This window comes from Nymphaea colorata, chromosome 13 (genome assembly GCF_008831285.2).
Source record: "Nymphaea colorata isolate Beijing-Zhang1983 chromosome 13, ASM883128v2, whole genome shotgun sequence".
In the NCBI taxonomy this organism is placed as follows: Eukaryota; Viridiplantae; Streptophyta; class Magnoliopsida; order Nymphaeales; family Nymphaeaceae; genus Nymphaea; species Nymphaea colorata.
In genome coordinates, this window is record NC_045150.1 from 11947084 (window position 1) to 11972553 (window position 25470).

Below are 25470 nucleotides of genomic sequence, written 5' to 3' on the forward strand. Positions count from 1 at the left end.
TTCCAATTAAAAAATATTAATGTAAACGTGGGCCTTTTCCTGAAAAGGTCTAATTGTTACGTCATGGTGGTCAATTGTGATGTTATAAACAATAGGAAGAAATATAGGAGAGTTAAGTGAACATAGGCTGTACATGAGTTGAATAGCTCGAGCTCGAGCTCGACTCAGAAAACTCGAACTTTAGTTGGGCGTGAATTCAAGTTGAAATCAATAGAACATACGACTCAGAAAACTCGAACTTTAGTTTGACGTGAATTCAAGTTGAGATCAATAGAACATACTCGAGCTCAACTCAATAATTTAACGGTTAACTCCAGCTCAACTCATTTAGCTAGCTTTTTGTTAATCCAGTTTTCTTTAACTTGTTACTTTGTTTAATTGTTTTCTTATTATATTTCATCATTCATTATATAATCGAACAGAGTCGACTTTAAATAAGATGTGTTCTTACAAATTGAATTCCGAGCATGCATTTGAATTCAAGCACGACTCATTTATAAAAGAGTCCAGTTTGAGCCAGTGGGTAACTTTTTGATTTTGATTTTTTCTTTTGTTTTCTGGTAGTTTTCATAATAGTTTCTTTCTCTTTTTTTCCATTTTTTTCTCCCTCCTCGTCATTTTACCTCCTTTTTTCATCCATTAAAATCTTTTTCTAATTTTTTATTGAAAGGCTTTTTTATCTTTTTGCTTCCCAATTTTCGTCCGAACAGGGGTTGTTTCATGCCCTTTCTTTTTTTGGGGGGGGTGGGGCATCCCGTCAGGTGCCCCCTCCTTTCCCCACAAACTTTGATTTAATATAATGTGCAGGAGAGACCTATACATATATTAGTAACAAGATATTAAGACGCCTGAACAGCTATTCGTAATGTCCAAATTGTCCTTGATTAATAAAAAAAGAGCAGAACTCTTTTGGGTAAAAATGGAAGTTACTTTTTAAAAAGACTAAAATACCCTGCACATCTTATATATATATATATAAGATAGGTAATAGTTATTTAAGGGGTATTTGATTACTCTAGATTTAAATTTAGGGATCTAATGTGAACATGATGTGGCATGATTTTACTAATATGACAAAACATCCATGATAAAATTCCCGGTTCATAATCCTAGGCCAGACTTAAAATCTATACTTAAGATCTTTATTTTATTTTTTTATTGAGAAAAATTCTGATTTAAAATCGAGGGGGTGGAGGACTTAAATCCATGGTTCTCAAATTCATCAAATTCAGGGCTACTGGATAAACAACTTCATTCCTTGATTTTTTTCAAATTAATGATTGAAATGAAAACAAAGAAAAAAAAATGCAATGGGTGTTTTTGTCATCTAGCATCAGTTTACTTGTTTTTCTCTCAAATGCAAATCTCAAAAAGATAATGACTGAAATTGCTCATGTAAGTATCTAACACCTATCAATCTCTTATGTTAGTTCAAATTATTCATAATAAGTTGCATGTTTCACATATTTCACAAAATGGGGTGTGTACATGTGCGAGAGAGAGAGAGAAAGAGGGGGAAGAGAGAGAAATGGGGCGGGCGCCGCTCAGTGGGGGAGAAGGGGAGACTGCTGGAAGAGTTCATTCTCTGGATTTGTGATGAAAGAGACATGAGTGTAGGGCCGAGCTCTGCTACCAAACTAGGATTCCAATAATTATAGACCAAATTAAGTTGTGCCAAGTAGATTGGGAAGCATTCATAAATGCCCAGCTCTTACGGTGCACAGTTTCTTGACAACCACATCCCTAGGGTTTCCTCATTGCAGGAGAATCAATGGTCATCCTTATGAGCAAAACCAGTCCTAAAATCTGATCAGATTTTCAAGTCCCTTTTCTCTTCTGAAATTCACCAATAGTAAATGATAGTAGTCGATGCACCCATGCAGATTGTTTTTGAATACTGACAATTACACATCTTGTTTGAGAGAAAACAACAGAAATCAGCATTTTATTGGCCCCAAGATTAAGAAACTGTCACACTTCAGAGATTCTGAAGTACGGGTGTCAATTTATCAGCAAGATGCATTTCATGCAAGAAGAACAGAACCAAGCGAAGCCCTTCTGCACCCATTGGCACCCCACTTTTAGGTCACGTACGGGAGGTGAATCTGTAGGATGCATAAGACAGACTGCCATTAGTCCAGCTATGGTGCAGAAGTTCAGCTTCGGCTCCCTCACCAGCAGCACCCATCGCCACATGCAGCGGGTAGAAATGGTCAGGCCACGGATGCGCCACCTTTGCATCCGGCGCCTTGTTCAGATAGTCGTTAACTGAAGGAAGTCTTTCTAACTCCCACACCAAACAACACTACAAAAGGGCACGTTAAAATAAAACTTGAAAAGACCTCAACACTTTCATTCTTTTTCCACTCTTGGATTACACGCATGGAACTAGTATTTATAGAACAAAAGAAAAAACTGCCCACTAATGCCACTTGCCAAAAAGCAGCTCCATTTTGTGGACACATAACCACTAATTCCTATTTTTATGGCTAAAGAAAAGAATCTAAAAAAAACCACAACATGTTTACACGATCTCCACTTCCACCTATTGCTCACACGTTCACATTAACTAACATTTCTCTCCACTTCCACATATTGCTCACACGTTCACATTAACTAACATTTCTCTCCCTTAATGTGAAAAATCTTGTACTCCAATCGCTTCTCGAAAATTGAAAAACTTTGATGGTGGTAGTGCTTTTGTAAAACCATCCGCAACTTGCTCTTTTGTGAAACATTGCTTGAACTCAATTTCTTCTTTCTCAATCACGTCTCTAATAAAGTGATAACGTAACTCTATATGTTTAGTCCTTCCGTGAAATGATGGATTTTTTGCCATGGAAATAGTAGATTTGTTATCACAGTATAACTGAGTTGGATTCTCTTGCTTCAATTGAAGATCTTCTAAAATACGTCTCATCCATATTGCTTGACATGCAGCAGCAATATACTCAGCTTCCGAAGATGATAAGGCTGTTGAACTTTGTTTCTTTGAGCACCACGACACAGCACTTGAACCAAATCCAAATACAAAACCACTTGTACTTTTTCGATCATCAACAGAACCTGCCCAATCACTATCAGTATATCCAAGTAAACCAAAGTTAGTCACAGGTTTATAAAAAATTCCATAGTTGAGTGTAGATTGAATATAACGAAGAATTCTTTTTGCTGCACCAAGATGTTGCACTGAAGGATCTTGCATGAACCTTGATATCAAACTCACTGAAAACACAATGTCAGGTCTGGTATGTGTCAAGTACATCAATGCACCGACCATGCTTCTGAAATATTTTTCATTTACTTTTGCCATTCCATCATCTGCATTCAGCTTTTCGTTGGTGTTCATGGGAGTTGCACAACCATTACAATTCATCATTTTAAACTTTTTCAGAGTATCTAATGCATATTTTCCTTGCGATATAAAGATTCCTTCATCACTTTGTACTACTTGAAGACCAAGAAAGTAATGCAACAATCCCAAATCAGACATTTCAAACTCCCTCATCATACAATTTTTAAATTCTGCAATAAGGCTAGAAGAATTGCCAGTATAGATAATGTCATCCACATAAACACTTACAATAAGTAAATGATTTTCACTCACTTTGACATAAAGAGTTGGCTCACTATCACTTCTTTGAAAGCCATTTTGATGAAGAAATTTATCAAGACGACTATACCAAGCACGAGGAGTTTGTTTAAGTCCGTATAATGCCTTTTTGAGTTTATAAACCTTGTCTTCTTTTCCTTTAATTTTAAATCCAGGTGGTTGGTCAACATACACTTCTTCATTCAAATAGCCATTTATGAAAGCAGACTTGACATCAAACTGAAAAACTTTCCATTTAAATTGAGCAGCAATAGAAAGAACCATTCTTACTGTCTCAAATCTTGCAACAGGTGAAAACGTCTCAGTAAAATCAATTCCATATACTTGCACAAAACCTCTAGCAACCAGCCTTGCTTTATATTTTTTCACGTTACCTTTAGCATCATACTTCACCTTATAGACCCATTTTACTCCAATTGGTTCCTTCCCCGACGGCAACTTAGAGAGCTCCCATGTGTCATTCTTTTCTATGGTTTGTATTTCCTCTTTCATAGCATTCATCCAATTTTTGTCTACACATGCTTCATCAAAAATTGAAGGTTCTATAACAGCAAAAGTGAATGCACACTTATAAATGTCATTTAAGGATCGTACCTTTCTTGGAGGAGTTTCTTCAGAAATGGATTCAATACCTTCATTGATCGTCTCCTTCAAGGCTTCATCTTTCTCCTTTGGTTCTTCGTCAATATGACTTATATTCACTTCTTCCCCGTCAACTTGGAGTTTCATGGTTTCATTTTTAATCCAATCCCAGCAAGCTTTTTCATCAAATATAATGTTTCTTCTTATAATCATCTTCTTAGTGATAGGATTATAAAGACGATAACCCTTAGTTTCACTACTATAACCAATGAAAATGCATTTTTCACTCTTCTTATCCAACTTGCTTCTTTCACTAGGATCAATTAATGCATATGCAACACATCCAAAGACTTTTAACATACTTACATTTGGTTTGCGATTCCACCATGCTTTGAATGGAGTTTTGTTTCTGACTGTCTTTGTTGGAGAAATGTTGAGAAGATATACAGCCGTATGGATTGCTTCAGCCCAAAATTCACTTGGTAATTGTTTTTCATTTAACATGCTGCGTGCCATTTCCACCACTGTCCGATTTTTCCTTTCGGCCACACCATTTTGTTGTGGGGTCTTCCTTACTGTAAACTGTCTACGAATGCCATGATTTTTACAAAATAAACCAAATTCGTCAGACAAAAATTCTCCCCCTCTATCCGTACGTAGTATATTTATTACATTTCCACTTTCTTTTTCTGCAAACACTTTAAACTCTTTACATTTATCCATTGCATCAGATTTGTGACTGAGAAAATATACCCAACTCATTCTAGTGTAATCATCAATAAATAGCAAAAAATACTTGCTACCATTTAATGAAGAAGTTTTCATTGGACCGTATATGTCAGCATGAACTAATTGAAGCGGTATTTTAGCTCTCCATGATTTTCCAACTTGAAATGGTAATTTATGTTGTTTACCATAAATACACCCTTCACATACATCATCATGACAATCAATAGATGGTAGTCCATATACCATACCTTTTTGATGTAAGAGCTTCAATCCATTAAAATGAAGATGTCCATATCTCACGTGCCATAGCTTGGAATCATCAATTTTTGTCATAAAAGCATTTGTCTCAAGAGAAAACATTTTATTTCGAACCATATTTACTTTCGCAAGAACTACACCACTTTTGTTTTTAATTTCACAAGCATCATTTTCAAATAAAAGTGTGTACCCTTTTTGAACCAACTGCCCAATACTAAGCAAATTTTGAGCCAACTCGGGAACGTAATACACATCATTAATAAATTTTTCCATACCTGTTTCTGATTTGATGATAGCAGTTCCTTTGCCCTTCACACTTATTCTATTATTGTCTCCAAGCCACACATCCAACTATATAGTCTCATCAATGTCTTTGAAAAAACTCTTATTACCAGTTATATGATTACTGCAGTCGCTATCTACAAACCAAACTTCACTCTTGCAACTGTTAGCATCCATAGTTGTAAGAAATAAATTCTCATTTTCTTCTACAAAACTAGCTTGTTGTTTTGCCTTTTCAAAACATTTAACTTCTATATGACCAAACTTCTTGCAAAAGTTACATTGTTTTCCTCTAAAGTACTGATTTTGATTACCTTTTCCTGTTGTGTCATGGGTTTTATGAAAATTTCCATGGAATCTTCCACGTCCTCTACCATAACCACGAGTGACTCCTCTATAGCCTCCTCGTCCTTGACTCCTTCCTTCATTTCTTTGATCATAGCTTCCATTCTTCTCTTTTGAAAACTCTATCTTTGTTTGGAAAACTTGCTCTATTCCTTTTTCTGTTGACCTGTTCATACGTTGCTCATGTGCTAAAAGAGACCCCATTGGTTCATCAATAGAATAAATAGACAAATCTTTGGATTCTTCTATTGCAGTGACAACATGATCAAATTTAGAAGGAAGACTTCTTAACACCTTTTCAACCACCTTTTGCTCGGTTATGGCTTCACCGAAACTCTTCATTTGATTTACAATAGTAGAGAGTGTAGAAAAATAATTTTGAACGGACTCACCAGTTTTCATGCAAAATGTTTCAAACTCTCTCCTTAAGATTTGGAGCTTAACTGTAGTAATCTTCTTATCTCCATGAAATTTTTGTTTGAGGAATAGCCACGCTTCACTTGACTTCTCTGCACCAGCAATAGTTGGGAAGACAGTCTCTGATACAGCCTGCTGCAATACTGAGAGTGCCTTTGCATCTTTCTTCCGAAATTCCTTAACATCAATTTTCTCTATTGACTTTCCTGCTGCCTTTGATACTTCAGTTTCTGCATAACCATTTTCAACTAACTCCCAAAGATCTTGTGAAATGAAGTAAGTCTTCATTTTGATACTCCAAAACTCATAGTTCTCACCATTAAAAATAGGCACTAAGGATTGGGATAAATTGAGAGTATTTGAATTAGCCACACCAGCTTTCAAAAAATAACTCTTACCAATAGCACGCGATTTGGAGTTCCTTGCTTCTGCAATGCTCCAAGATACTTGAGATGCCCACGCAACCTGGCGCTCTGATACCAAGATTGAAGGAAGTCTTTTTAACTCCCACACCAAACAACACTACAAAAGGGCACGTTAAAATAAAACTTGAAAAGACCTCAACACTTTCATTCTTTTTCCACTCTTGGATTACACGCATGGAACTAGTATTTATAGAACAAAAGAAAAAACTACCCACTAATGCCACTTGCCAAAAAGCAGCTCCATTTTGTGGACACATAACCACTAATTCCTATTTTTATGGCTAAAGAAAAGAAACTAAAAAAAAACCACAACATGTTTACACGATCTCCACTTCCACCTATTGCTCACACGTTCACATTAACTAACATTTCTCTCCACTTCCACATATTGCTCACACGTTCACATTAACTAACATTAACATCTTCATACCTATGCATAAGAATTATTCAGGAAAAACAATCAACAGAATCAGATTTTCTTCAAGTATAACAATCTTCTAAACTTGTTTTTGGTGCATCAATATGAATGACGGAGTTCAGATCAAGTGAAAACAGCGGCAACATTGTCAGCATAAAAATAACCACACAAAGAAGCTGTGGTTTCGACAGCACAACACATTTCTGTTAAGTTCTCCATGTTTGTATAAGCCAAGCTCGACTGAAGCCTATCAAAAGCTTTTAGCCTATAAACAAGAAGTCCCACACTCTAAGTCTATAAGGTTAGTACAACATAAATCGCATATGAGGAGTTGGTTCAGACTTGTGGCTTCCAAAAGCATTGTTATCAAAGAATGATTGCGATGGGCCGCATATATTCACAAGGATCATAAACTCAGATTTGAGAAGCGTAGGCTCCACACAGGCTTAAGAACTAATTAGTCCCCAAGAGTACAAACCAAACTCAGGAGTGCCCTACACAAGTTGTTATCAAAGGAAACGAGAATCCAGAATCTTCTAAATTGTATTCCAAGAAGACCTGTCGTCTCTACATTAAGTTGGTCTCATCAAACATGCTAAACAAGAACAGTGAAAAGATTCAAAAAATAATGCTATCTATGCGACTATGATTGTCATCTAGAGGCCGAAAGAGCTTATTTGATTTCCAATCAAGTTCCAGGAGCAGAACTCTGGTTGACATGCCACAAGACATAGCAGGTCTATGTCTGCACAGAGGAAACAGATGCATTGCATTTTCATGTGGAGTGCATTTCGAAGTTTCGAAATGCATTCCGCCAGCTGCATTTTGTGCATTGATTGACCGGCATTTGGAACCACTTACAAACACCACTGCATGCGGACTACCATCTTATTGGAACCCCGTGTTCCACAGAATCAAACAAGCTCAAACTGTTGATATAGTTGGTCAGGCCTTGGCTTTGACACGGACAAACACATTCCATACCCATGAGCATTGTTATTGTTAGAAAACATGTATAATATCTGGATCCAAATGACATGTGGATCTGCATCCAGATCCAGATATCATATTGGGTCTTTTCTAGTTAACCCTTCAACATCTCTCTTTTGCTTCTACCGTGTGATTCATCCTTCAAAATCTGACAGTTATTTCCAAAAACTGTGTACCTCTGGCTGTTAGAGGACCTGTAGGGTTTTCTGAATGCTAATCCGAGGAACAAGAACTGTGTATTCCTATGCCTTCTAGAAAAAAAAATAAAAAATAAAAAAGACTAATGATCATCTATCATCTAAATAAGACGTTGAAATTTCAAATTTTCTCATTGAATATATAAAAGAGAGCGATAAAATGGAAATGCGTAACAAAATTTGGAGACAACAAGTCTCTTAAATACAACAAGAATAAACCGAAAAAAAATATATAACAATAAAACGAGGGTTGAAGAGAGAGACCTTCCGTTAAGGAGACTGTCCTTCAGCCATGTATCAAAATCAATGGCCCACTTGGGTGGAGGTGTACCACCAGGACCTAGGGTCCTCAGGTTGTGGGTGGCACTTCCTGACGCCATGATCAATACACCTTCCTCCCTCAGCGGGCTCAACGCCTTGCCCATGTTGTAGTGATACTGCCCATCCTTATGAAGCTGAACGGAGAGTTGGCATACGGGTATATCGGCATCCGGGTACATCAGCATCAGCGGCACCCATGCACCATGATCCAGTCCCCTGCTCCTCTCCTCTTCCACTTTCTTGAAACCTGCACCCTCAAGCAGCTCCTTCACTCGCATCGCCAGCTCTGGTGCGCCCGGTGCAGGGTACTTCAGCTGCTCAAAGGCAAGATCAGCCATAATCAGACTGGTTTTAGCAACAGCTCTTACTATTTTCAGTCATGAAACCAACAGGGGACACAATAACATCATGGATATTTCAAAAGTAATAACATTTATGAACTAAGATGATGCTGCTTGGAGTTCTGTGCAAGAGACTTCAAAGACCATTGCAAACGCCCTCAGCAGTTTCTTGTCAATTCTGTGGGCTGATGTGGGTAACTGCCCACAGCATCTGCAATCTGGCTCCGCCGCATTATTGCCTAACTATCCTTGTGGATTTTCACCAGAAATGACATGGGAGTTCTGAAATTAGATACCAACTTTCGTTTGTGTTCGGTTCCAGCTTTATTGCAGGAGCACGGGAGCTCCCTCTTCTCTGGCTCTCATATCTCTGCTTCCTAGCCTTGTTTTCGGCTTGTCTGAAGACTTACTCAAAGAAATATCCTTCATGGTGTTTATGGCCGGCATGCTACCGTATGTTAAATAGGAAAAAAATGTTTGTCCGAAATGACTTGGAACTCTTCTGCTCCAGTACGATCGTGTTCAAGAAAAATTAACGGGTACCCAACAGCGGGATCGTGTGAACATCCCAAAACCATTCACTAGGTGATCAGATAGAGAGCAGTATGGAACACCAAAGCATCCAGAAGGAGATCAGAGAAAGAGAAGGGCACCTGGTACATGGGCTTGCGGAAGCCGTAGAAATCGTAGATGGTAGGATTGGCGGTGGAGATGACGTTGACGCAGGGCTCGGCTGTCTCCCAATGGCCGGAGATGACCAGAATGGCTTTGGGTCTCTCCCCGGGCATCACCTTCTCCCTCCATGACTGCAGAAACTTCCTCGCCGGAACCCCGTCGTCAATCGACATCGTAGGCGACCCGTGCGATATGTAGAACGTGTCCATCTCTCTCTCTCTCTCTGTGGCGATGGCGGACGCAAATTCGAAAGAACAGAAAGCGAGAAAGCGAGGGGACTGAACTGCAGAAGAGGGGCAACAAATTTACGCGTTCATATTATTTAACTGTAACATTGGTGGTCGGGCTAGTTGGCACGTTTGGTTTCCATGTGTCTACGTCGGGGTCGTAGCATCCGGAGGGTTGTTTGGATTGGATTTAAACAATGGGCATTTAATTGAATTCGGATTTAAATAAACATCCAATTAGATTTGGATTCAAATTAGACTTTTTTTTTTAAATAAAAATTATATATTGAACGCCCCCATGTTATGGACAGCTAATCCAAGTGTACCTTGAAGATGCTTCAATTTTCGGTTAGATTCATGTAACAAACTGCCAAATGACCTTTAAAAAAACTTAACCGTGCTCAGTTCATTCATTAGGGAGTTTAATCACTAACTGGCCCGGCCTCGTCCAGCCCCCTTGATGATTGTTTATTTGATAATGTAACATTATCGCTATTTTTATTTTTAAAAATTTTTAACATGGTTCAAAATAAAAGATAAAGGAACCGGGTCAAGTCTTGGATCTCCAGTTTAGACTTTAAACACCAAGCATAACGGGTCCATCATAATGTCAAGCCTGGGCTCAAGCCCAGTAATGCACAGCCTAAATGGCATGCATCTAACAAGTTATAGGAAAGACATGGGTGTTGGGTTTTAGATACCCAAGGAAGTCTCTTCTTCTTTTCTTCCTTAGGGTCTCGAGTTGCTTCGAGTCAATTTTTGAAAACCAACATCCCCTCTCTCTCTCTCTCTCTCTCTCTCTAGATATATATATATATATATATACCGTATTTTCATAGTTTATTTTTTCTTTTTAGGGTGAGTGGTCACCCGTAGTGATAGTGACCTGAGTTTACAAAACTCATACTGCCTCTCAAGTGGCAGCCCAATGCACTAATTTGAATAACACATGGGGGATTCAGGAGAACGACGTGTCGGTTTTTAAACACTTCTTAAAATCTCTAATAAAATCTTCATTTCTACTATTTTTAACTTTTTGCTGAATTACAACCGATTGAACGAAATTGGATCCGGACCAATTTGACAATCTTTTGCAACACCGCTCATTCTGTTTTGGATCCGGACCCATGTATAGAAACGGTATGGTACACTTGTAACATAAAGCAAAACCGGGAACCTGGTTCAACGAACCGGTTCTGTGCAAAACTTGACCCGTCTCGGTTTGATACATCTGTGACTCGGTTCCTCTGAACCAACCGGGTCCGGGTCCACGGGTCGTGGTCTACGGATCATCTGCTCTTGGATCCAGAATGCTGGCTGACGGGTCTGGATCTGTGGCTCCTGGATCTGGATCCGAATGTCCCTGAACTGAACGGGTCTGGATCGGGTTGACTGGGTCCGGTGGCAGATCTCAGGTCCATGCCTCTGCATCAACACTGGTCTGACTCGGACCGGGCCTGGTGTTGACCGCCTGGACCCAAGCTATTTTCTTTACTGGACTTATTTAAACAGATCTGAATCGGGTGAGGCGTCCAGTGAGCTCAACCTGTTGTCATCCCTTTTTAACGTGTCCTACTTGAAATACAGCTGATCTAATCTAATTATCGAATTCACCTTGAACAGAAAAGGCAATGGCCTTGTATAATAATCTCCATGCAGGAATAACTTAATATTGCTCAAATATTTAAGCTCTGATTTATAAATATTAGTAAAAGAACATGGTTCAACCGTTCGATTTTGAACAAAATACCTGCTATGGAGGAACACGAAAAATTTACAAAAGATTGCCGCAAAAGAGCTAATAACAAATCACCGCCTGTCATTTCAAGAAGATCAAATGAGTCGTCAAAACTTTTTCTGCTATTTCTCAAGCAACTGCTTCTCAAACAGAGAATATTTAAATAAGAACATGAATGGCGGCATCTTGTAGAATTAAACACATTTGAAGCTTTCAAGTTTGTTGTTACCGGTTAAATTCAATAGCCATGCACCCGATTGGCTAAGATCAAGTGTAGCAGCTGCACCCGAATCTAAACCTTGGACATCAAAATATGCCACCACTGAAAAAGTGTACAAGCTGTTGCACAAGGGACCAAGAAATTGTAAGTTTGCTATCTTTTCTCCCTTTGTCATCATTTTTAGATTTTTTACGTCTAGTGTATTAGAATGTAAGAAGTTCATGTCATCTCATATATTCGTTGTCAGGATGGTTTTAAGCAGATTCATGCGAAGCAAATATAAAAGACTCTCGATTCTGTTCTGCTCGAGTATCTTAAGCCAAGCTTATGCTGGTTTCACACATTGCAAAGGAAATCCGAAGGGGCAACACAAATGGTATAGCGGAAGAGAGCATAATATATGTGGAGAAAATGGATAACTTGACACAATCTGATAAAGGTCTACCCAACAAATGGCTATAACCTCTTCACAACAAATTAATAAAATACCTTAACACCCCATGTCAAAAAGAAGAATGACCACATTAATGTATACCACTTGGATGAAAGTTCCACAAAAGAATCACTACAAGCCGCACAAAAAGGCCACTTACAGCACTCCCTCAAAAATCAAGGCTGCAAGACTGAACGCCTGAGAAGAAAGAAAACAAGAAGAAAAAGGATTAACATCAAACAAATAAACGGCCTAGTTTCAGCAAAATACAACAACTAAAAGCTTTTCTCCTGATCTACACACTGAATTCAACTAAAAACAACAGAAGGGACAAATGGAAAAGCCATAATTTAGATTATATAACTGAATTGACAAGGACCACCAGACAAGCAGAAACCACAAAGTTACAAACAAATTGCTGCCGCTGCATCTGCAATGATTCAGACAAGAACTGGCCCTAGTACCAGTTCAATCAGAATTATGGCCAAGCATGGAATCTCAGTGATATGCAACTTCCATGTCACAAGAAGAATTCAGCCTCACTGTTTGCAAAGTTCAGGTAAGAATCTAGCTTTGATCATCAAGGAACAAGGATATATCTGGCATTGTTATTGCCATACCAAAAAAGAGAAAAAGTTCAGCACCAGCAGACTAAATTCCTTCTAAAAATGAAGTGTAACACAAAAGTCAGATGGAAGGTTTGATGTGGTAACATGGCATGCTTATCAGAAAATTATCATCCTATACAACATTATCAACTACAAAAGAAAGGAAGACCATATTGATACCATAGTTTCTTGACCACGAAGAATAACAACTACTATAGCAAGTGGTGTGGAGAAGTTTATCCACATTCCATCCTTGCAAAAAAAAAGTCACACATACTAGGCAATGCTACACAAATTGCTTATGCATGCTGAGCTACGGGAGCCCAGAAAAAAAAGGAAACCGCCAAGCAAAAAAGCATCACATACTCTTGTGCATATGCAAAACCAACAGCAAATACTCCTGTGCATAAGAGAGGGGGGGTGCATGTGTTCCCATTTAAGATGTCAGAGAAAAACATATTGTATAGGTGATGTGAAATTTCAACAAGAAAATTAGCAGTAACAACACAAAGAAACTGGTCCAAAATAAGTTACCCAATCCATGAAAGCTGAAATATAAATACCTACCAGTGAAAGAAATTCCATGTGAATGAAAAATCCGAACCACATCACTCACTCATCATAACATAATCTTCTTCTTCTTCATCACTTAATACAAGATCAGCAAGCAGCTCCTCCAACGGTACAGAAGGAACATCTTCTCCATCAGCCATAGATGTCATCTCAGAAGGTTGATATTCTTTGTTTCTGTACAGTGATACATTGAACCTCATTTCTGGATCTTCCTCCAAATCCTCCAAGAACTTTTCATACTCCATATTTCTCTTATCAATATCTGTCCTGCCCTTGGAAGGATTGTCCACCTCCATGTCCAAATTTTTAAGTTTCCAAGGACGAACTTTTCCGCGTCTTTTCTGGCGCTTCTCTTCATAGCTCTTCTTCACTAGAACAGCATCTGGAAGACTAAATCCTTTGTACTTGTCCAGTCCAAGATCATTATTGTTTGCTCCATATAGATCGTAACCAAGTGCATAATCCCCAGGAGCTAGAAGGTGACCAAGGTGTGTTCTGACATTGAAAATCAAATCATTTTTCCCAAAATCTGACACACGGGCAATTTGCGCATCTGCTAATACATACTTTGCGCCATTAGGAATCGTCCCCACATTTGTGGGTTCTATGTCTAGAATCACATATTCAACAAGCTGCCTGCTTGACAATAAGGGTTTAAAAGCAATCCTCCAATACTGGTTCGCATCTAAATAAGCATGCCTTAAGGTGAATGGATCGAGTAGCATTAAGCTATTGCTGACCTTCATGCACAGGACAAGTGGTCCCAAATTCCCCAGGCCAACAGCAACTTTTGGGGGAAGGCAGATCAAATCCTCTCTGCAAATTGGACTAATTTCAACAGAAAATGTGTACTTATAGTTATAATTATTGCTCTTTGTATCATGTGAAACCAGCTGTTTGTCATGCCGACTCCTAATTGGAACTACACTGCCTACAAATTCCACAAATTTTACTGCATGGCTCCTGTTACCAAAGAAGAAGTCAATACCCTCATTCATTTGCTTAATTTTTATAGCACGAACGGCTGCATCATGCTTAAGAATTACCTGCTCCAGAAAATAAAAGGTCCTTCTGTGAGCTACATGCTGTCTCAGTTGCACGGATGCAACCCATTGGTCAGGATTAGCTTGAACTCTAGAGCACGATTCACATAGATGTTCCTGCTGAACATACTCAACAATGTATTCCTGTTCCAATATTGTGTTATGGTAAACCTCTTTCTTCACTCTCAATTTCACTTTGATTCTCTTAGAGTGTGGCTCAGTCCAAATAAATTCTGCATGTGACAGATGAACCTTGTTCAAATTCTTGAGCCTCTTAATGCAAAATGTAAGAAGCTCTTTAGATTCCAACTGAGCTTTGATCCACGTTTTGGGTGGCTGCAGATAAGAATTACACTCTGGGCAATGGTAGATTATTACATGCTTCTGTAAACCTTCAGTAATGTCAACTTGTGAGCGCAAGCATTTTACACACATATTTGCATTATTTGGAGTTATGGGAACACCACACATGCAACAAAGAACAGTGCCAACCGTTTGCTGCAACTGGAACATGCCTACAGTTGCTTCAGCAGCCATTTATGATGAGTTTGAAGGCCACTTCTAAGAAAATGGTGCCTGTAAAACAGATGGAGTCCGCAGTCATAAGCATTTGCTATCAACCAAATCTCATCCACCTCATCAGTACAGTATAGTTCAAAGCAAATCACATTACTAAGACCTGAAACTAGACGGAGAAGAGCCAAATGGAAGGCCCAAAATCCGGGTTCATATCCGACGCCAATCCAACTTATGCTAGAAAAAATAAATAAAATCCTATAATCCACCTACTATCTGCTGCGCCACATGGAGAGAAGATGATAAACGGCGATTGGGAAAAGGGCGAAAAAGAGGACGCCCTTACCTTGACGAGAAGCTGCTGCTGGGCAGCAATGGAAGCTACGGTTGGGCTGCAAATGATAAATGGCAATGGGAAAAGGGCAAGAAAGAGGAGTAGGACTGCGGTCAGGGAAAAGGCAAACAGGAAACAGCGAGAGAGAGAGAAGCAGCCGGCGCCTGACCTCGACACAGATGCGGAAGAGTCGCTGCTGCGGAGAGCTGTCGTTCCTGCTGCGGAAAGGAGAAGAGGAAGCTGAGGAGCTGCTGTGAAGAGTCGGCCGTTCCAACCCTCGAAGAGAAAAACCCTAGTGGAAGAAACCCTAGTAGAAGGGTCTCCAAGGAGGAGAGAGAGAATCTAAACGCGAAAATACAAAAACAAATTTTTATGAAAAATTACAAACGGCCTCGCCCAAAGTATTCATGGCATTGGCGGGGGGAAACAAAGTGACACGCTCATGGAATTTCTGAAAAGACAGAGTCGTTTGATTAGTAAAGTAAAAAAAAGTTCATTTCTTAAATCTAAATTCCATCTGATTTCTTAATGGATGACAAACTTTTTTCTATATCTTTTTTTTTTTTTAACGGTTTGATCGGATATCTCATCCAAATCAGATATAGTACTATTATGCCAGTAAAAATGTAACAAATAAAACTTTCATTGCCAGATTATATAATTCTCGAATGTGCAAAATTTGTTAATTGGATTGACGAGAATGATTTCTCGTATTCCATTTCTTCGTAGACAACGGGGAAAAATTAATTTATACTTGAAACATACAATGGCCAAAAAATTAGCACCAGCAATTCCCACGGTGCAAATAACCAACCTCTCTATTTCTCTCTCGATCACAGCTCTGACCTCGATTCCTTGTTGGCATAATCAACAGAACTGGAGTTGGTCTTGCCGGATTCTTCAGTGGGTGGTGCCAAAGGCTCAAATTCTTCACCGGAAACTTTGCCAGTGAATCTTCTTGCCTCTTCGTCAAGCTCTGGCCACTCGGAGACTATTCTTCGAGCACCCTGAGCGTGAATAAAAAGAGACGAGTTCAGGACACACAAGGAGAATAAATATTCAGATACAAAATCACGTTATCTGAATCACCTGAACTTTCGGCTCCTTGGTCATTGGATTATTGCACAGATCGATAGTCTTAGCCTTCGATTTTGTAGCATTCCGCACCAAGATTCACACCATAGCCATTCTTGGGGTAAAGAGAAAATGGGGACCGTATGTTGCGCATAGTTAGGAGGGTCCTGCATATTCATAACAGGAGGCGATGAGATGATGAACAATATACTATCATGTTAAAGAACTTTATTCAGCTGACAAGGTTGCAGAAGGAAACATTTTTATCATGTTCAAACTTTTTGTTTAGCCATTAGCGGATGGAGATGACGTGATTGTGCATTTGGTGAAACTCAAATGCCATATGCCATCAGCCCATCACTGTTGTGCCTGTAGGAGAGGGGGCAAAGAAACTGGTTATTAATATGGTGAACTCAACGAATAGAAAATGAAAGAGATGTTCTTTTAATTTTTATATTACCGATTAGCTATCAGAATTTCAGTTATTTTGTCTTAGACTTCTTATTTGATCAAGAGACTACAGATATGATCTCTTATGTCCATTTAGCAACGAGAACACAGCCCTGTTGTGTTTTGAAATATGTGGTTGTGATGCTTTAGCATATTGGTAGTGCCATGTCTCAAATCTGTTCGTTGGAGAAAGAGCCAAATAAATTTATAAGATGCCCCTCATGACCATGTCCTTCATTTATTTTACAAGATTCTATAACACAAGAAGAGACGTAAAGAATTGAGACAAAACCATTTATTTTACAAGATTCTATAACACAAGAAGAGACGTACAGAATATGAGACAAAACCATTATCCAAACTAAACTATTTACAAGTAACAATCCGTGTACGAAACACCATTCGGATTGATAGGTTAAAGATACAAGAACACACAATTCAGTGGGGTCTCAAACGACAGAAATTCCCAACTTCTGAACTCCTTGTTTTGCGCCTGATGCATCCTACTATTAATGAACTATTTTAACAGAAGAGATTTGTCTTCCCTGCGTGCTTTGAGTCTGACCAAGATTCACAGGACACTCGGGCCATATGCAGCTCCTTCTACCGCCAATTCGTGGTAATGTCCAGAAAAATGTGGGGGGTTTGTCCAATATTTACAATAGTAAATTGTGAGGGCAAATGTCAATCTTCTTCGTCGGCAAGTAACCACCTCAGATAGTTGTTTCCGTCATCCAGCACGGAGACCGAATCCCCAGAAACAACTCTCTTTCTCAACAAAGCCTCTGCCGTCACTACCTTCCTCTTCCTACCACCTCTCGCTTTTGAGAGATAATGTTCATCAGCCTCGACAAAATCTTCCTGCGGAGATCATACCAACTGGTTATGAATTTTATTTTAACCTGGAAAAGTTGTAGAATGGATTATTTTTCCCAGAAAAAGGGCAGACAACCTAGCAATGAACTTATGCGTTACCCCACAGGTACTCTCCGAGAAAAAAGCAACCACAAAAAAAAAAAAACTTTTTTTACTTAGCTAGGTGCACTTTTTGAATACTAGGCAGATGTTTAAAAAAAGTTCATGTAGAAGAAAATTGCGCAGATGAGATGAGGGTCATTTTTCCATACAAAGTTTGGCTTCTATACAGGGCATATAAAATGCAAAAGAACAAATCAGAAGTCACCAATCATCGTCATAATTCATAACAATGACAAAGAAACCTGCAAACACACTTACATGTGTACAAGTACGAAAGTGGATTTTCTCATGCCCCTCCCTTACATGCTTGTAGGCGAATCTTGCCCCACAGCCGCTAACTCTGCAGGCAAAAGCTTGCTGTTGAAGGTGCACAGCTCTGATGTGTTGCATCAGGTTTGACTTCTGAACAATAGCAACAGAAGAAAAGTCCAAGACATGAGAACCTTAGACTAATCAAGAAGAGAAGACAATGTAACCACACCTAACGTGGAGGGAAGGTCAAAGTTAACAAACAACTGAAACTTAGTACTCAAATTTTAAGCAAAAAACCTTAAAACAAGTGTGCTTGCACAAGAAAAAGGGAAATCTGAGGATAGCTACTAATTTGGAAGTGCAAAAGAAAATTATCATCATCTGTTCTCCAGACAAAGTATACAAAAAGAAGTAAAAAAGGGAAGAGGCAATAGTACATTCGAAAAAGTGTGCTGACAATTTCCTTCAGTGCATTTGATCTTGTTGGCAGCCCCATCTGAGGAACTATGAGTACGCATGTGGCGCTTGATGTTTTTCTTCAGCTGTTTTGAACCACAGACTTCACAAGAAATGTATCGATGAGAGAACAGTATGTGTTCTTTGAGACATTTACTGCTAGAGAAGAATTTTCCGCAACCAGGTTCACTGCAGATCACCTCCACTGAATCCAATTTAACTACATTGGCAATAATTAACACATAATGATCAATACCAGACAGTCAAGGTGAAGCAGATGAACAACTGTCAGAAACAAAAGCCCAAAGAAGCTGTGTCTATCAGACTACGATATCCACATTCCCTATTCTCGCTCCTCAGCCCACAGACACAAACATATAGCTCATTGTGCTGACAGGAAGGTACAGACTTGATCTCATGCTGCAGTTACACTCATGAACAATAAGATTCCTCAGCCCATAAGAACAGGCAAAAATAGGAAATGCATATCAATAACACTTACCATGTGAATCTGCATGTTTCCTTAACTTAGAAGCATACTTGAACACCTTCCCACAACCAAATTCAGAGCAAACGTGTAGTTCTTTTTTCTGTTCCAATGGGGTGTCATCACCGTGTAGCTCTTCCACGTGCCGCTTCATGTTAGCTTGCACATTGAACTTTTCACCGCAGTTCTCTACAGGGCACACAAAGATTTTCCCTTCATGAGTCAAAAGATGTCGAGTCAAGTGGTCCTTCCTTCTGTAGCAACAGTGACATCCATCTATGGGGCATGCAAATGGGCGCTGGAAAAAGACATACAAAAGTCTGTTACCGTTACAGCCACAATACAACTAAAAAATGCATATACATGGTGATCTATAGATAAAACTAGGAACTCCAAAGCCAACCAGCACAAAATCAAGCACAGGATAAATCAAGTTCCTTTAGTCACAGACATCTCATAGCTGCACAAACAACCCAAGCAGTTGCCATCTCTTCCTGGTGATGACAAAGACTTGTTAGTTAATTAGAGAAAAAAATGGTATTGCAGAACAACAATGTCCATCATGTATCGCACTTAATAATGCAAAACAATTATTATTATGTGCAATCAAATCCAATCCTGTCCTTCCACTCAAATGTAATAGCACTTCCATTTAAACAAATAGAATTGCATAGCGCAGCAAGCAGATGCATGAAACGATAAATTATGATCAACAAACCTTAAGTGGCAGCGTGAAAGAGGCGGGAATCAATACACGGCTTGATGGAGCTTCTCAGGAGGTCCCCCACCCTGGTACTGGTCCATTCAAGGCATAACTCACCACCTCCTCGCATTTTGGAGTTCTTTATGTGGGATCCAATGCTTCACACTGGCGGCAACCTTTTACACATTACCAATTTATTCTTGCTAAAACAAGTTAATGGTAATGCAATGCTATCCTGAAATAGATAAACAGAAACTGTGTCAACCTATAACACGCTTATCTCTTGGCCTTTTCACCGTTTCTTCGGGAAGATTATTTAATCTTCTCATAAATGATAAACAGTTCAGTCTCAAGCACACACTCACTGCACATATGCTCCGTCACCTAGATGTAGACAAATAACAAAGAATTTCCTTCTTCCAAAATGATGCTTCCAAATCAGACATCTTCTTAAATATGCAATAACACATCTAACAACATGGAAATTGTGACTCTGAGAGATATTTTGCTTCCACCCCCAAGAATTACACTTTTAAGGGCTGGTAATAACTACATATGAAAAATTTTCTATTTGTTAACTTCTCCATAAAATCTCCTAAATTCCTAATTAAGTCTTCTTGCTCAAATGAACTCAGAAAGAAAACATTATAAAATGGCTTACCTCTAGAGAATGGCTCTGCATATGCTGTTTGAGATAAGCAGGCTTGCTAAAACTTTTGCCACATTCACTGCAAGTGCAAGTTGTTTGTAACCGTCTTTTCTCTTCATCACTAACTTTTTTCTGAGCCATTTTGTCCTACAAATTAAGCCAACAAAATTCAATACCGAAGACATCACTGTGATATAACTAAGTTACGTAGCCTGTTGTTTGAAGGATTAAAATTCATGTTTCCTCTCCACCTTATACCAAAGAAACAAAACCCGGCTTTCAAAATATTCCATTAGTGCCCATGTTATCAAGTCATTAGAATAACTATATTTCACCATCAAATTCAACAACCGTATGATTATTCTAAATTAATATTTTGCTGCAGTTCTTTTCTTGATTTCCAAAAGAGGAAGATGGCTGAGACAAACTGAAATAAGGAATCAGCATGAAAACACAATTTTTGCTGATCTTTTTATTGACCTCTAAAATGGATAGAAAGCTAAATTCTTAATAGACTGAAAAGCTCAGAACAAGATAGGTAGACACGCTGAAGTTAAGCAGAATATGTTCTCAGGTGGTTTTTCAACATCTCAAAGCACTTTGGACGTTCCATATTGCATGCAAATTTTCATTCTTGACAAGAGCAGGGATCTAAACAGTTAGGAATTTAAATAGATTAAATTATCACTAGTACCGGCACTTAATTTAAAGTATGTGTTACAAGCATCAATTTTGATTTACACGGCAACATAAACCACAGCTTTTGCAAGTATGCCGCATATTTCGCTCTCCATTTCCTTAGTTGGAACAAAATTGTTTTCTCTTGACAAGAACCACTTCAAGCAAGGATAATATGGAATTGGCAAGAAACCGACCTCCCAACTCAACTCACTCCACATGCATGCTTGCACCCACACAAAGGAAACAAACAGATATATCTCAAACATATACACAAGATATGGAACATGCCCTCAAAAAAGCGAATGTGATGATTACCTTGTGATGAGAGAGGATGTGTGCAGCGATAAGTGCCTTCTTTGACCTACAAATGCCGCAGAACTCGCAGTAATAGCGCCTGATATCCCTAACCACTTTATTCTTCCCGCTTCCGCCTCTTTTCTGCTCCTTCTCCTCCTCATCCGCCTCATCATCATCATCATCATCAACTTCCTCTTCTTCTTCTTCTTCTTCTTCTTCTTCTTCTTCTTCTTCTTCTCTTTCACGCTTCATTTCGTTGTCCCTTTCAGCTACGCTTTCCTTGGAAACCATCAAGCCACCTCAGGTTGGAGATTTAAGGAACCATGGAAGGGCAGCACGAACGCAAAACGGAAGAGCGAACGACAAAGGGAGAATCCTTGATTTTAATCCCTCACATTTTTGGTATCTTATGGGTCGTATTTTGTTGCTGCAACAAAACAAAAGCACGTATAACTAAGCATGAAAATGTCCAACTTGACATATGTTTTCTCGTCTCAAACATCCAACTTGACATGTGTTTTCTCTTGTCTCAAACACATATCCAGAGCTATGTCACATAGGTGCGGGGTGGGGTGCAGGTGTGGGTGCCGGTGCGGCACATCTCATTAAGTGTGGCGGTGCGGCGAGGGTATTTATTATTATTATTATTATTATTATTAATTTATTATTATAATATATGCATATATAATATATGACAAAAAATTGTCTATAAACCACAAAATTATCAAATAATAAAATCAAAATTGCAATTTGCAAATCATGATATCATTATCAATAATCAATTCAACAAGAAATATACTCTAGTTTTGAGATCACAGTTGCACAAATTTAGTTCAACTTTAAGAATAGGTAGTCTGCATAGTTCCCTTTCAATCATAAATGGACAAATGCACATGCGCTTGAATAACACAACTTGATTCACGGTCAAACAAACACACGTACACATTATCTGTCTAAGCAATAACAAAAGTGGTTTATCTGTCGTCCAAATCATATTGTCTAAGCAAGGATCGTCTTCGAGCGAGAAATATCTTAGTAGTTATTTTACCTAACCATGGTAAGCTTCGGGTGTAGTTACTGAAACTCAAAATTGTCGCCTTTCACGCTCTCTCGCTTCTGTCCCTCTGTTCTGTGTCGCCTTTCATCGCCCTCTTTCATGAGAGCATAAGGCTCGAATACTTGCCTTCTCTGCCATTCTGCACGTAGTTTTTGGAAAAGAAAAATGTATAAAAGAACACACCCTCCACTGCCATGGGGTGAACGCCGGAAGTGCGATACATATATATATACTGACGATAACGAGGCTAATGTGCGTACACAGGAAACACAAAAACAGAGCGCCACTCTAACTACCTTCCTTCCTTAAAGCTATGTGAAAAATAAAAGGCTAATGGTCTGTAGATTGTCACCTGATTCTAGAGAGAGAGAAGCGGACGAAGAGAGAGCAGACGCCGCCGGTGGAGGAGAGAGAGCAGCGGCCGCCGGTGGAGGTAGAAGACGGAGAGAGTGCAGCGGACGCCGGAAGGGAGAGGATGCCGCCAGTGGAGGACAGAGAGAAACGGACGGAGAGACAGCGGACGGAGACGAATATCGTGCCCTAAATCGATCTTTCCAGGGACCAAAATGACCACCTCGACAGAGATGTGGAAGAGTCGCTGCTGCGGAGGGGAGAAGAGGAGGCTGAGGAGCGGCTGTGAAGAGTCGGCTGTTTCAACCCTCAAGAGACAACCCTAGTAGAAGTAGAAGGGTCTCCAACGAGGAGAGAGAGTTAAACGCGAAAATACAAAAAACAACATCAAACTCATTTTTTATGAAAAATTACAAACGGCCCCTCCCTGCATTACATAAAAATTCGCAAAAATAGTAGGAAAGTTTTAGACTTTGTTTGAATACACCCCTTTTATGGTTTTTGTCAAAAACTTGGTTTTGTAAAACCAATTTTTGTTTTTTAGTGTTAGGGTAACATAACAAAAAACATGTTTTAGAAGACTTCCGTTGAAGGGTAGCTGACAAACAGTTATCCTAAATCACAAGGCTAATGGAAACTATCCAGTACTAGTGGTTATATATATATATATATATATATATATATATATATATATATATATATATATTCTCAGTTGTTCTCCTCCAATTTAGAGGCATTATTCACTTTTGTTAGTGTCACGAAGTTTTTTTCCCTTGTTGATCTATGGGCAGGTTGTTTCCATGTCAAAATATATGTCCGCAGTTTGTATTATTATAATTTCCATCAACCCTCTATTGTAAGCCAAACAGGCATCCTGAAACTTAAAACTAGAGAACTTCGCTTTGCGATTGAACTCAACTCGTTTGATAAATGAGTTAAACGTTGAAGCAACTCTGCCTGTTCTCTATCATTGCGGTTGCCTCAAAATCATCGAATCTACTTTTTAATGTTTTTTGTGGAGACAACAGCTTTTGTTTGAAAGTCGATCTTGGGAGAATGACTAAGAACATTATGCCCTGTCCTGTAAAGATAAACTGTTAAATATATAAATGTCGGAAGTTTTTACTACGTGGACTCCTGCCAAACAACCTCATCAATTTCTTAACGAATTTTTATGATCAAACCGCCCTGCTGCACCAGCACAGCGAAACAAATCTGCAAAAGGGAGAAACCTTCAATAGTAAAGAAGAACATGCAGTAGATATAGAGAGAGAGACCAATATGGAGAGTCAAAGAGGTAAGTTGTGTCTTCCTTTCTGTAATTTGGGTGTTCATTTAAATGGGTTTTGTCTTTGCTCTTTGAGACTTTGACCCAATTGTGGTTGCAAGGACAATTCTTTGGCCAGTCTGGACTGGACACAAACACGCCAGCGCGTTGGAACGAGGGTGGCCGACGGCACGAGTTCAAAATCATCGAATCTGCTTTTAATGTTTCCTGTGGAGACAACAGCTTTTGTTTGAAAGTCGATCTCGGGAAAATGAAAACAATTAAGAACATTGTAACCTGCCATGTAAAGATAAACTGTTAAATACATAAATGTCGCAAGTTTTTATTACGTGGACCCCTGCCACCAACCTCATCAATTTCTGAACGATTTTTTATGATCGGCCGCCCTGCTGCGCCGGCAACAGCGAAACAAATCTGCAAAAGAGAGAAGCCTTCAATAGTAAAGAAGAACATGCAGTAGATATAGAGAGAGAGACCAATATAGAGAGTCAAGGAGAGAAACGCAGTGGGCAGCCGGCACTTTCCAGCGTGCAGAAATGAAGTCGGCAAAACCTGGATGAAAGATGGGAGAGCTCGCGTGAAGGGTACATTCAAAATTCGAGAAGCAGTTCGTGATGAAAATAGCAAATAATCAACAATATTTAGTGTCAACAGATGGATTTGGAATGAGATGGGAAATGAAATAGCCTCACCTGCCAGAGGAAGAAGAAACAGTTGCTCTCCTACCCTGATCAAAACCGCCCTTGAGATCTTCGATCGAGTTTAAATGGCCGCCTGAAGGAAAATCCTGAGATGGTGAGAGAGACGACACCGCAGATGTCAACGAGAGAACGGGGGACGCATTGCAGAAGACGACGCTGGGTGAAGTTTTAGCTGTAAGTGATAACAAATTATAGAGCTAGCTCGCACCCTGGCCTGTGGTCAGCAGATCACCAGCAACACACACACACAGAGGGAGAGAGAGAGAGAGAGAGAGAGAGAGAGAGAGAGAAGAAGAATGCCTGCGCAGCAGGAGAGTGAGATGGTGTGAGAGACGACACAAGGAGATCTACGTGTTCTTCATGATTTTCTGTCCGGTGTTCGGTGGTGTCACAATTTTCTAAGAACGCTGTGTCCTTGAAACAGTTGTAACTCAATCCAAACACCCTCTTAATGTTTGAATCTAGCAAACAAGAGAAGAGACCCAAAAACAGAAAAGAAAAAATTGTTTGCATCTGCTAATAAGTATTCAAGCTAACGCGCTTCACCATGTTTTGGGTGACGACCGATGGCTTTCGGTAGCTCATCCGTTTCTTGTTGTCCTCTTTTACGTCATTCCTGCTTCAGAGAGAGTATTGAATGGGATTATCTTCCGTCTGATCAAAAGAAAATTTGGCTTCCACAAAACACACATCAGCCTTTCTTGTTTCATCTGGTTTTCATCTTATTCGATGTCGCAGCCTCCCATCCACTCTGACGGGGA

The 25470-nt window shown here is 39.3% G+C and overlaps 3 protein-coding genes across 5 annotated transcripts; all 3 read right to left on the minus strand.

Annotated features, from left to right (window-relative positions):
• Window positions 1-1985: 1985 nt before the first annotated feature.
• Window positions 1986-9862, minus strand: LOC116267181 (4,5-DOPA dioxygenase extradiol-like). Its single transcript, XM_031648783.2, has 3 exons — window positions 9572-9862; window positions 8521-8891; window positions 1986-2279 (listed from the first exon to the last, which is right to left on the minus strand). The coding sequence occupies exons 1-3, from the start codon at window positions 9800-9802 to the stop codon at window positions 2087-2089; spliced, it is 795 nt and encodes a 264-aa protein (XP_031504643.1). The 5' UTR covers window positions 9803-9862; the 3' UTR covers window positions 1986-2086.
• A 2295-nt stretch (window positions 9863-12157) lies between these two features.
• LOC116267283 (uncharacterized) lies at window positions 12158-16556 on the minus strand. Of its 3 annotated transcripts, XM_031648927.2 has the most exons (4): window positions 16375-16556; window positions 16100-16292; window positions 13387-15011; window positions 12158-12409 (listed from the first exon to the last, which is right to left on the minus strand). In XM_031648927.2, exon 3 carries the CDS (start codon window positions 14970-14972, stop codon window positions 13428-13430), a length of 1545 nt encoding a protein of 514 aa, XP_031504787.1. In that variant the 5' UTR covers window positions 14973-15011; window positions 16100-16292; window positions 16375-16556; the 3' UTR covers window positions 12158-12409; window positions 13387-13427. The 3 variants fall into 3 exon arrangements, with proteins under 3 accessions (XP_031504787.1, XP_031504785.1, XP_031504786.1); XM_031648925.2 differs by lacking the exons at window positions 16100-16292; window positions 16375-16556 and adding an exon at window positions 15455-15662; XM_031648926.2 differs by lacking the exons at window positions 16100-16292; window positions 16375-16556 and adding an exon at window positions 15298-15662.
• Window positions 16557-17089: 533 nt separating this feature from the next.
• Window positions 17090-23077, minus strand: LOC116266953 (transcription factor IIIA). The gene is made up of 7 exons (XM_031648483.2): window positions 22722-23077; window positions 21331-21739; window positions 20347-20481; window positions 18998-19280; window positions 18477-18715; window positions 18046-18189; window positions 17090-17670 (listed from the first exon to the last, which is right to left on the minus strand). Exons 2-7 carry the CDS (start codon window positions 21601-21603, stop codon window positions 17494-17496), a joined length of 1251 nt encoding a protein of 416 aa, XP_031504343.1. The 5' UTR covers window positions 21604-21739; window positions 22722-23077; the 3' UTR covers window positions 17090-17493.
• Window positions 23078-25470: the final 2393 nt, after the last annotated feature.

Coding starts and splice junctions, on each gene's coding strand:
- LOC116266953 (XM_031648483.2), bottom strand. CDS start 21,603: ATGGTTTCCAAGGAAAGCGTAGCTGAAAGGGACAACGAAATGAAGCGT. Junction 20,482..21,330: donor ACATCCTCTCTCATCACAAG/GTAATCATCACA, acceptor CTTAATTTGTAG/GACAAAATGGCTCAGAAAAA. Junction 17,671..18,045: donor ACTTTCGTACTTGTACACAT/GTAAGTGTGTTT, acceptor TGATCTCCGCAG/GAAGATTTTGTCGAGGCTGA.
- LOC116267283 (XM_031648927.2), bottom strand. CDS start 14,972: ATGGCTGCTGAAGCAACTGTAGGCATGTTCCAGTTGCAGCAAACGGTT.
- LOC116267181 (XM_031648783.2), bottom strand. CDS start 9,802: ATGGACACGTTCTACATATCGCACGGGTCGCCTACGATGTCGATTGAC. Junction 8,892..9,571: donor TCCGCAAGCCCATGTACCAG/GTGCCCTTCTCT, acceptor GCCTTTGAGCAG/CTGAAGTACCCTGCACCGGG. Junction 2,280..8,520: donor GACAGTCTCCTTAACGGAAG/GTCTCTCTCTTC, acceptor GGAGTTAGAAAG/ACTTCCTTCAGTTAACGACT.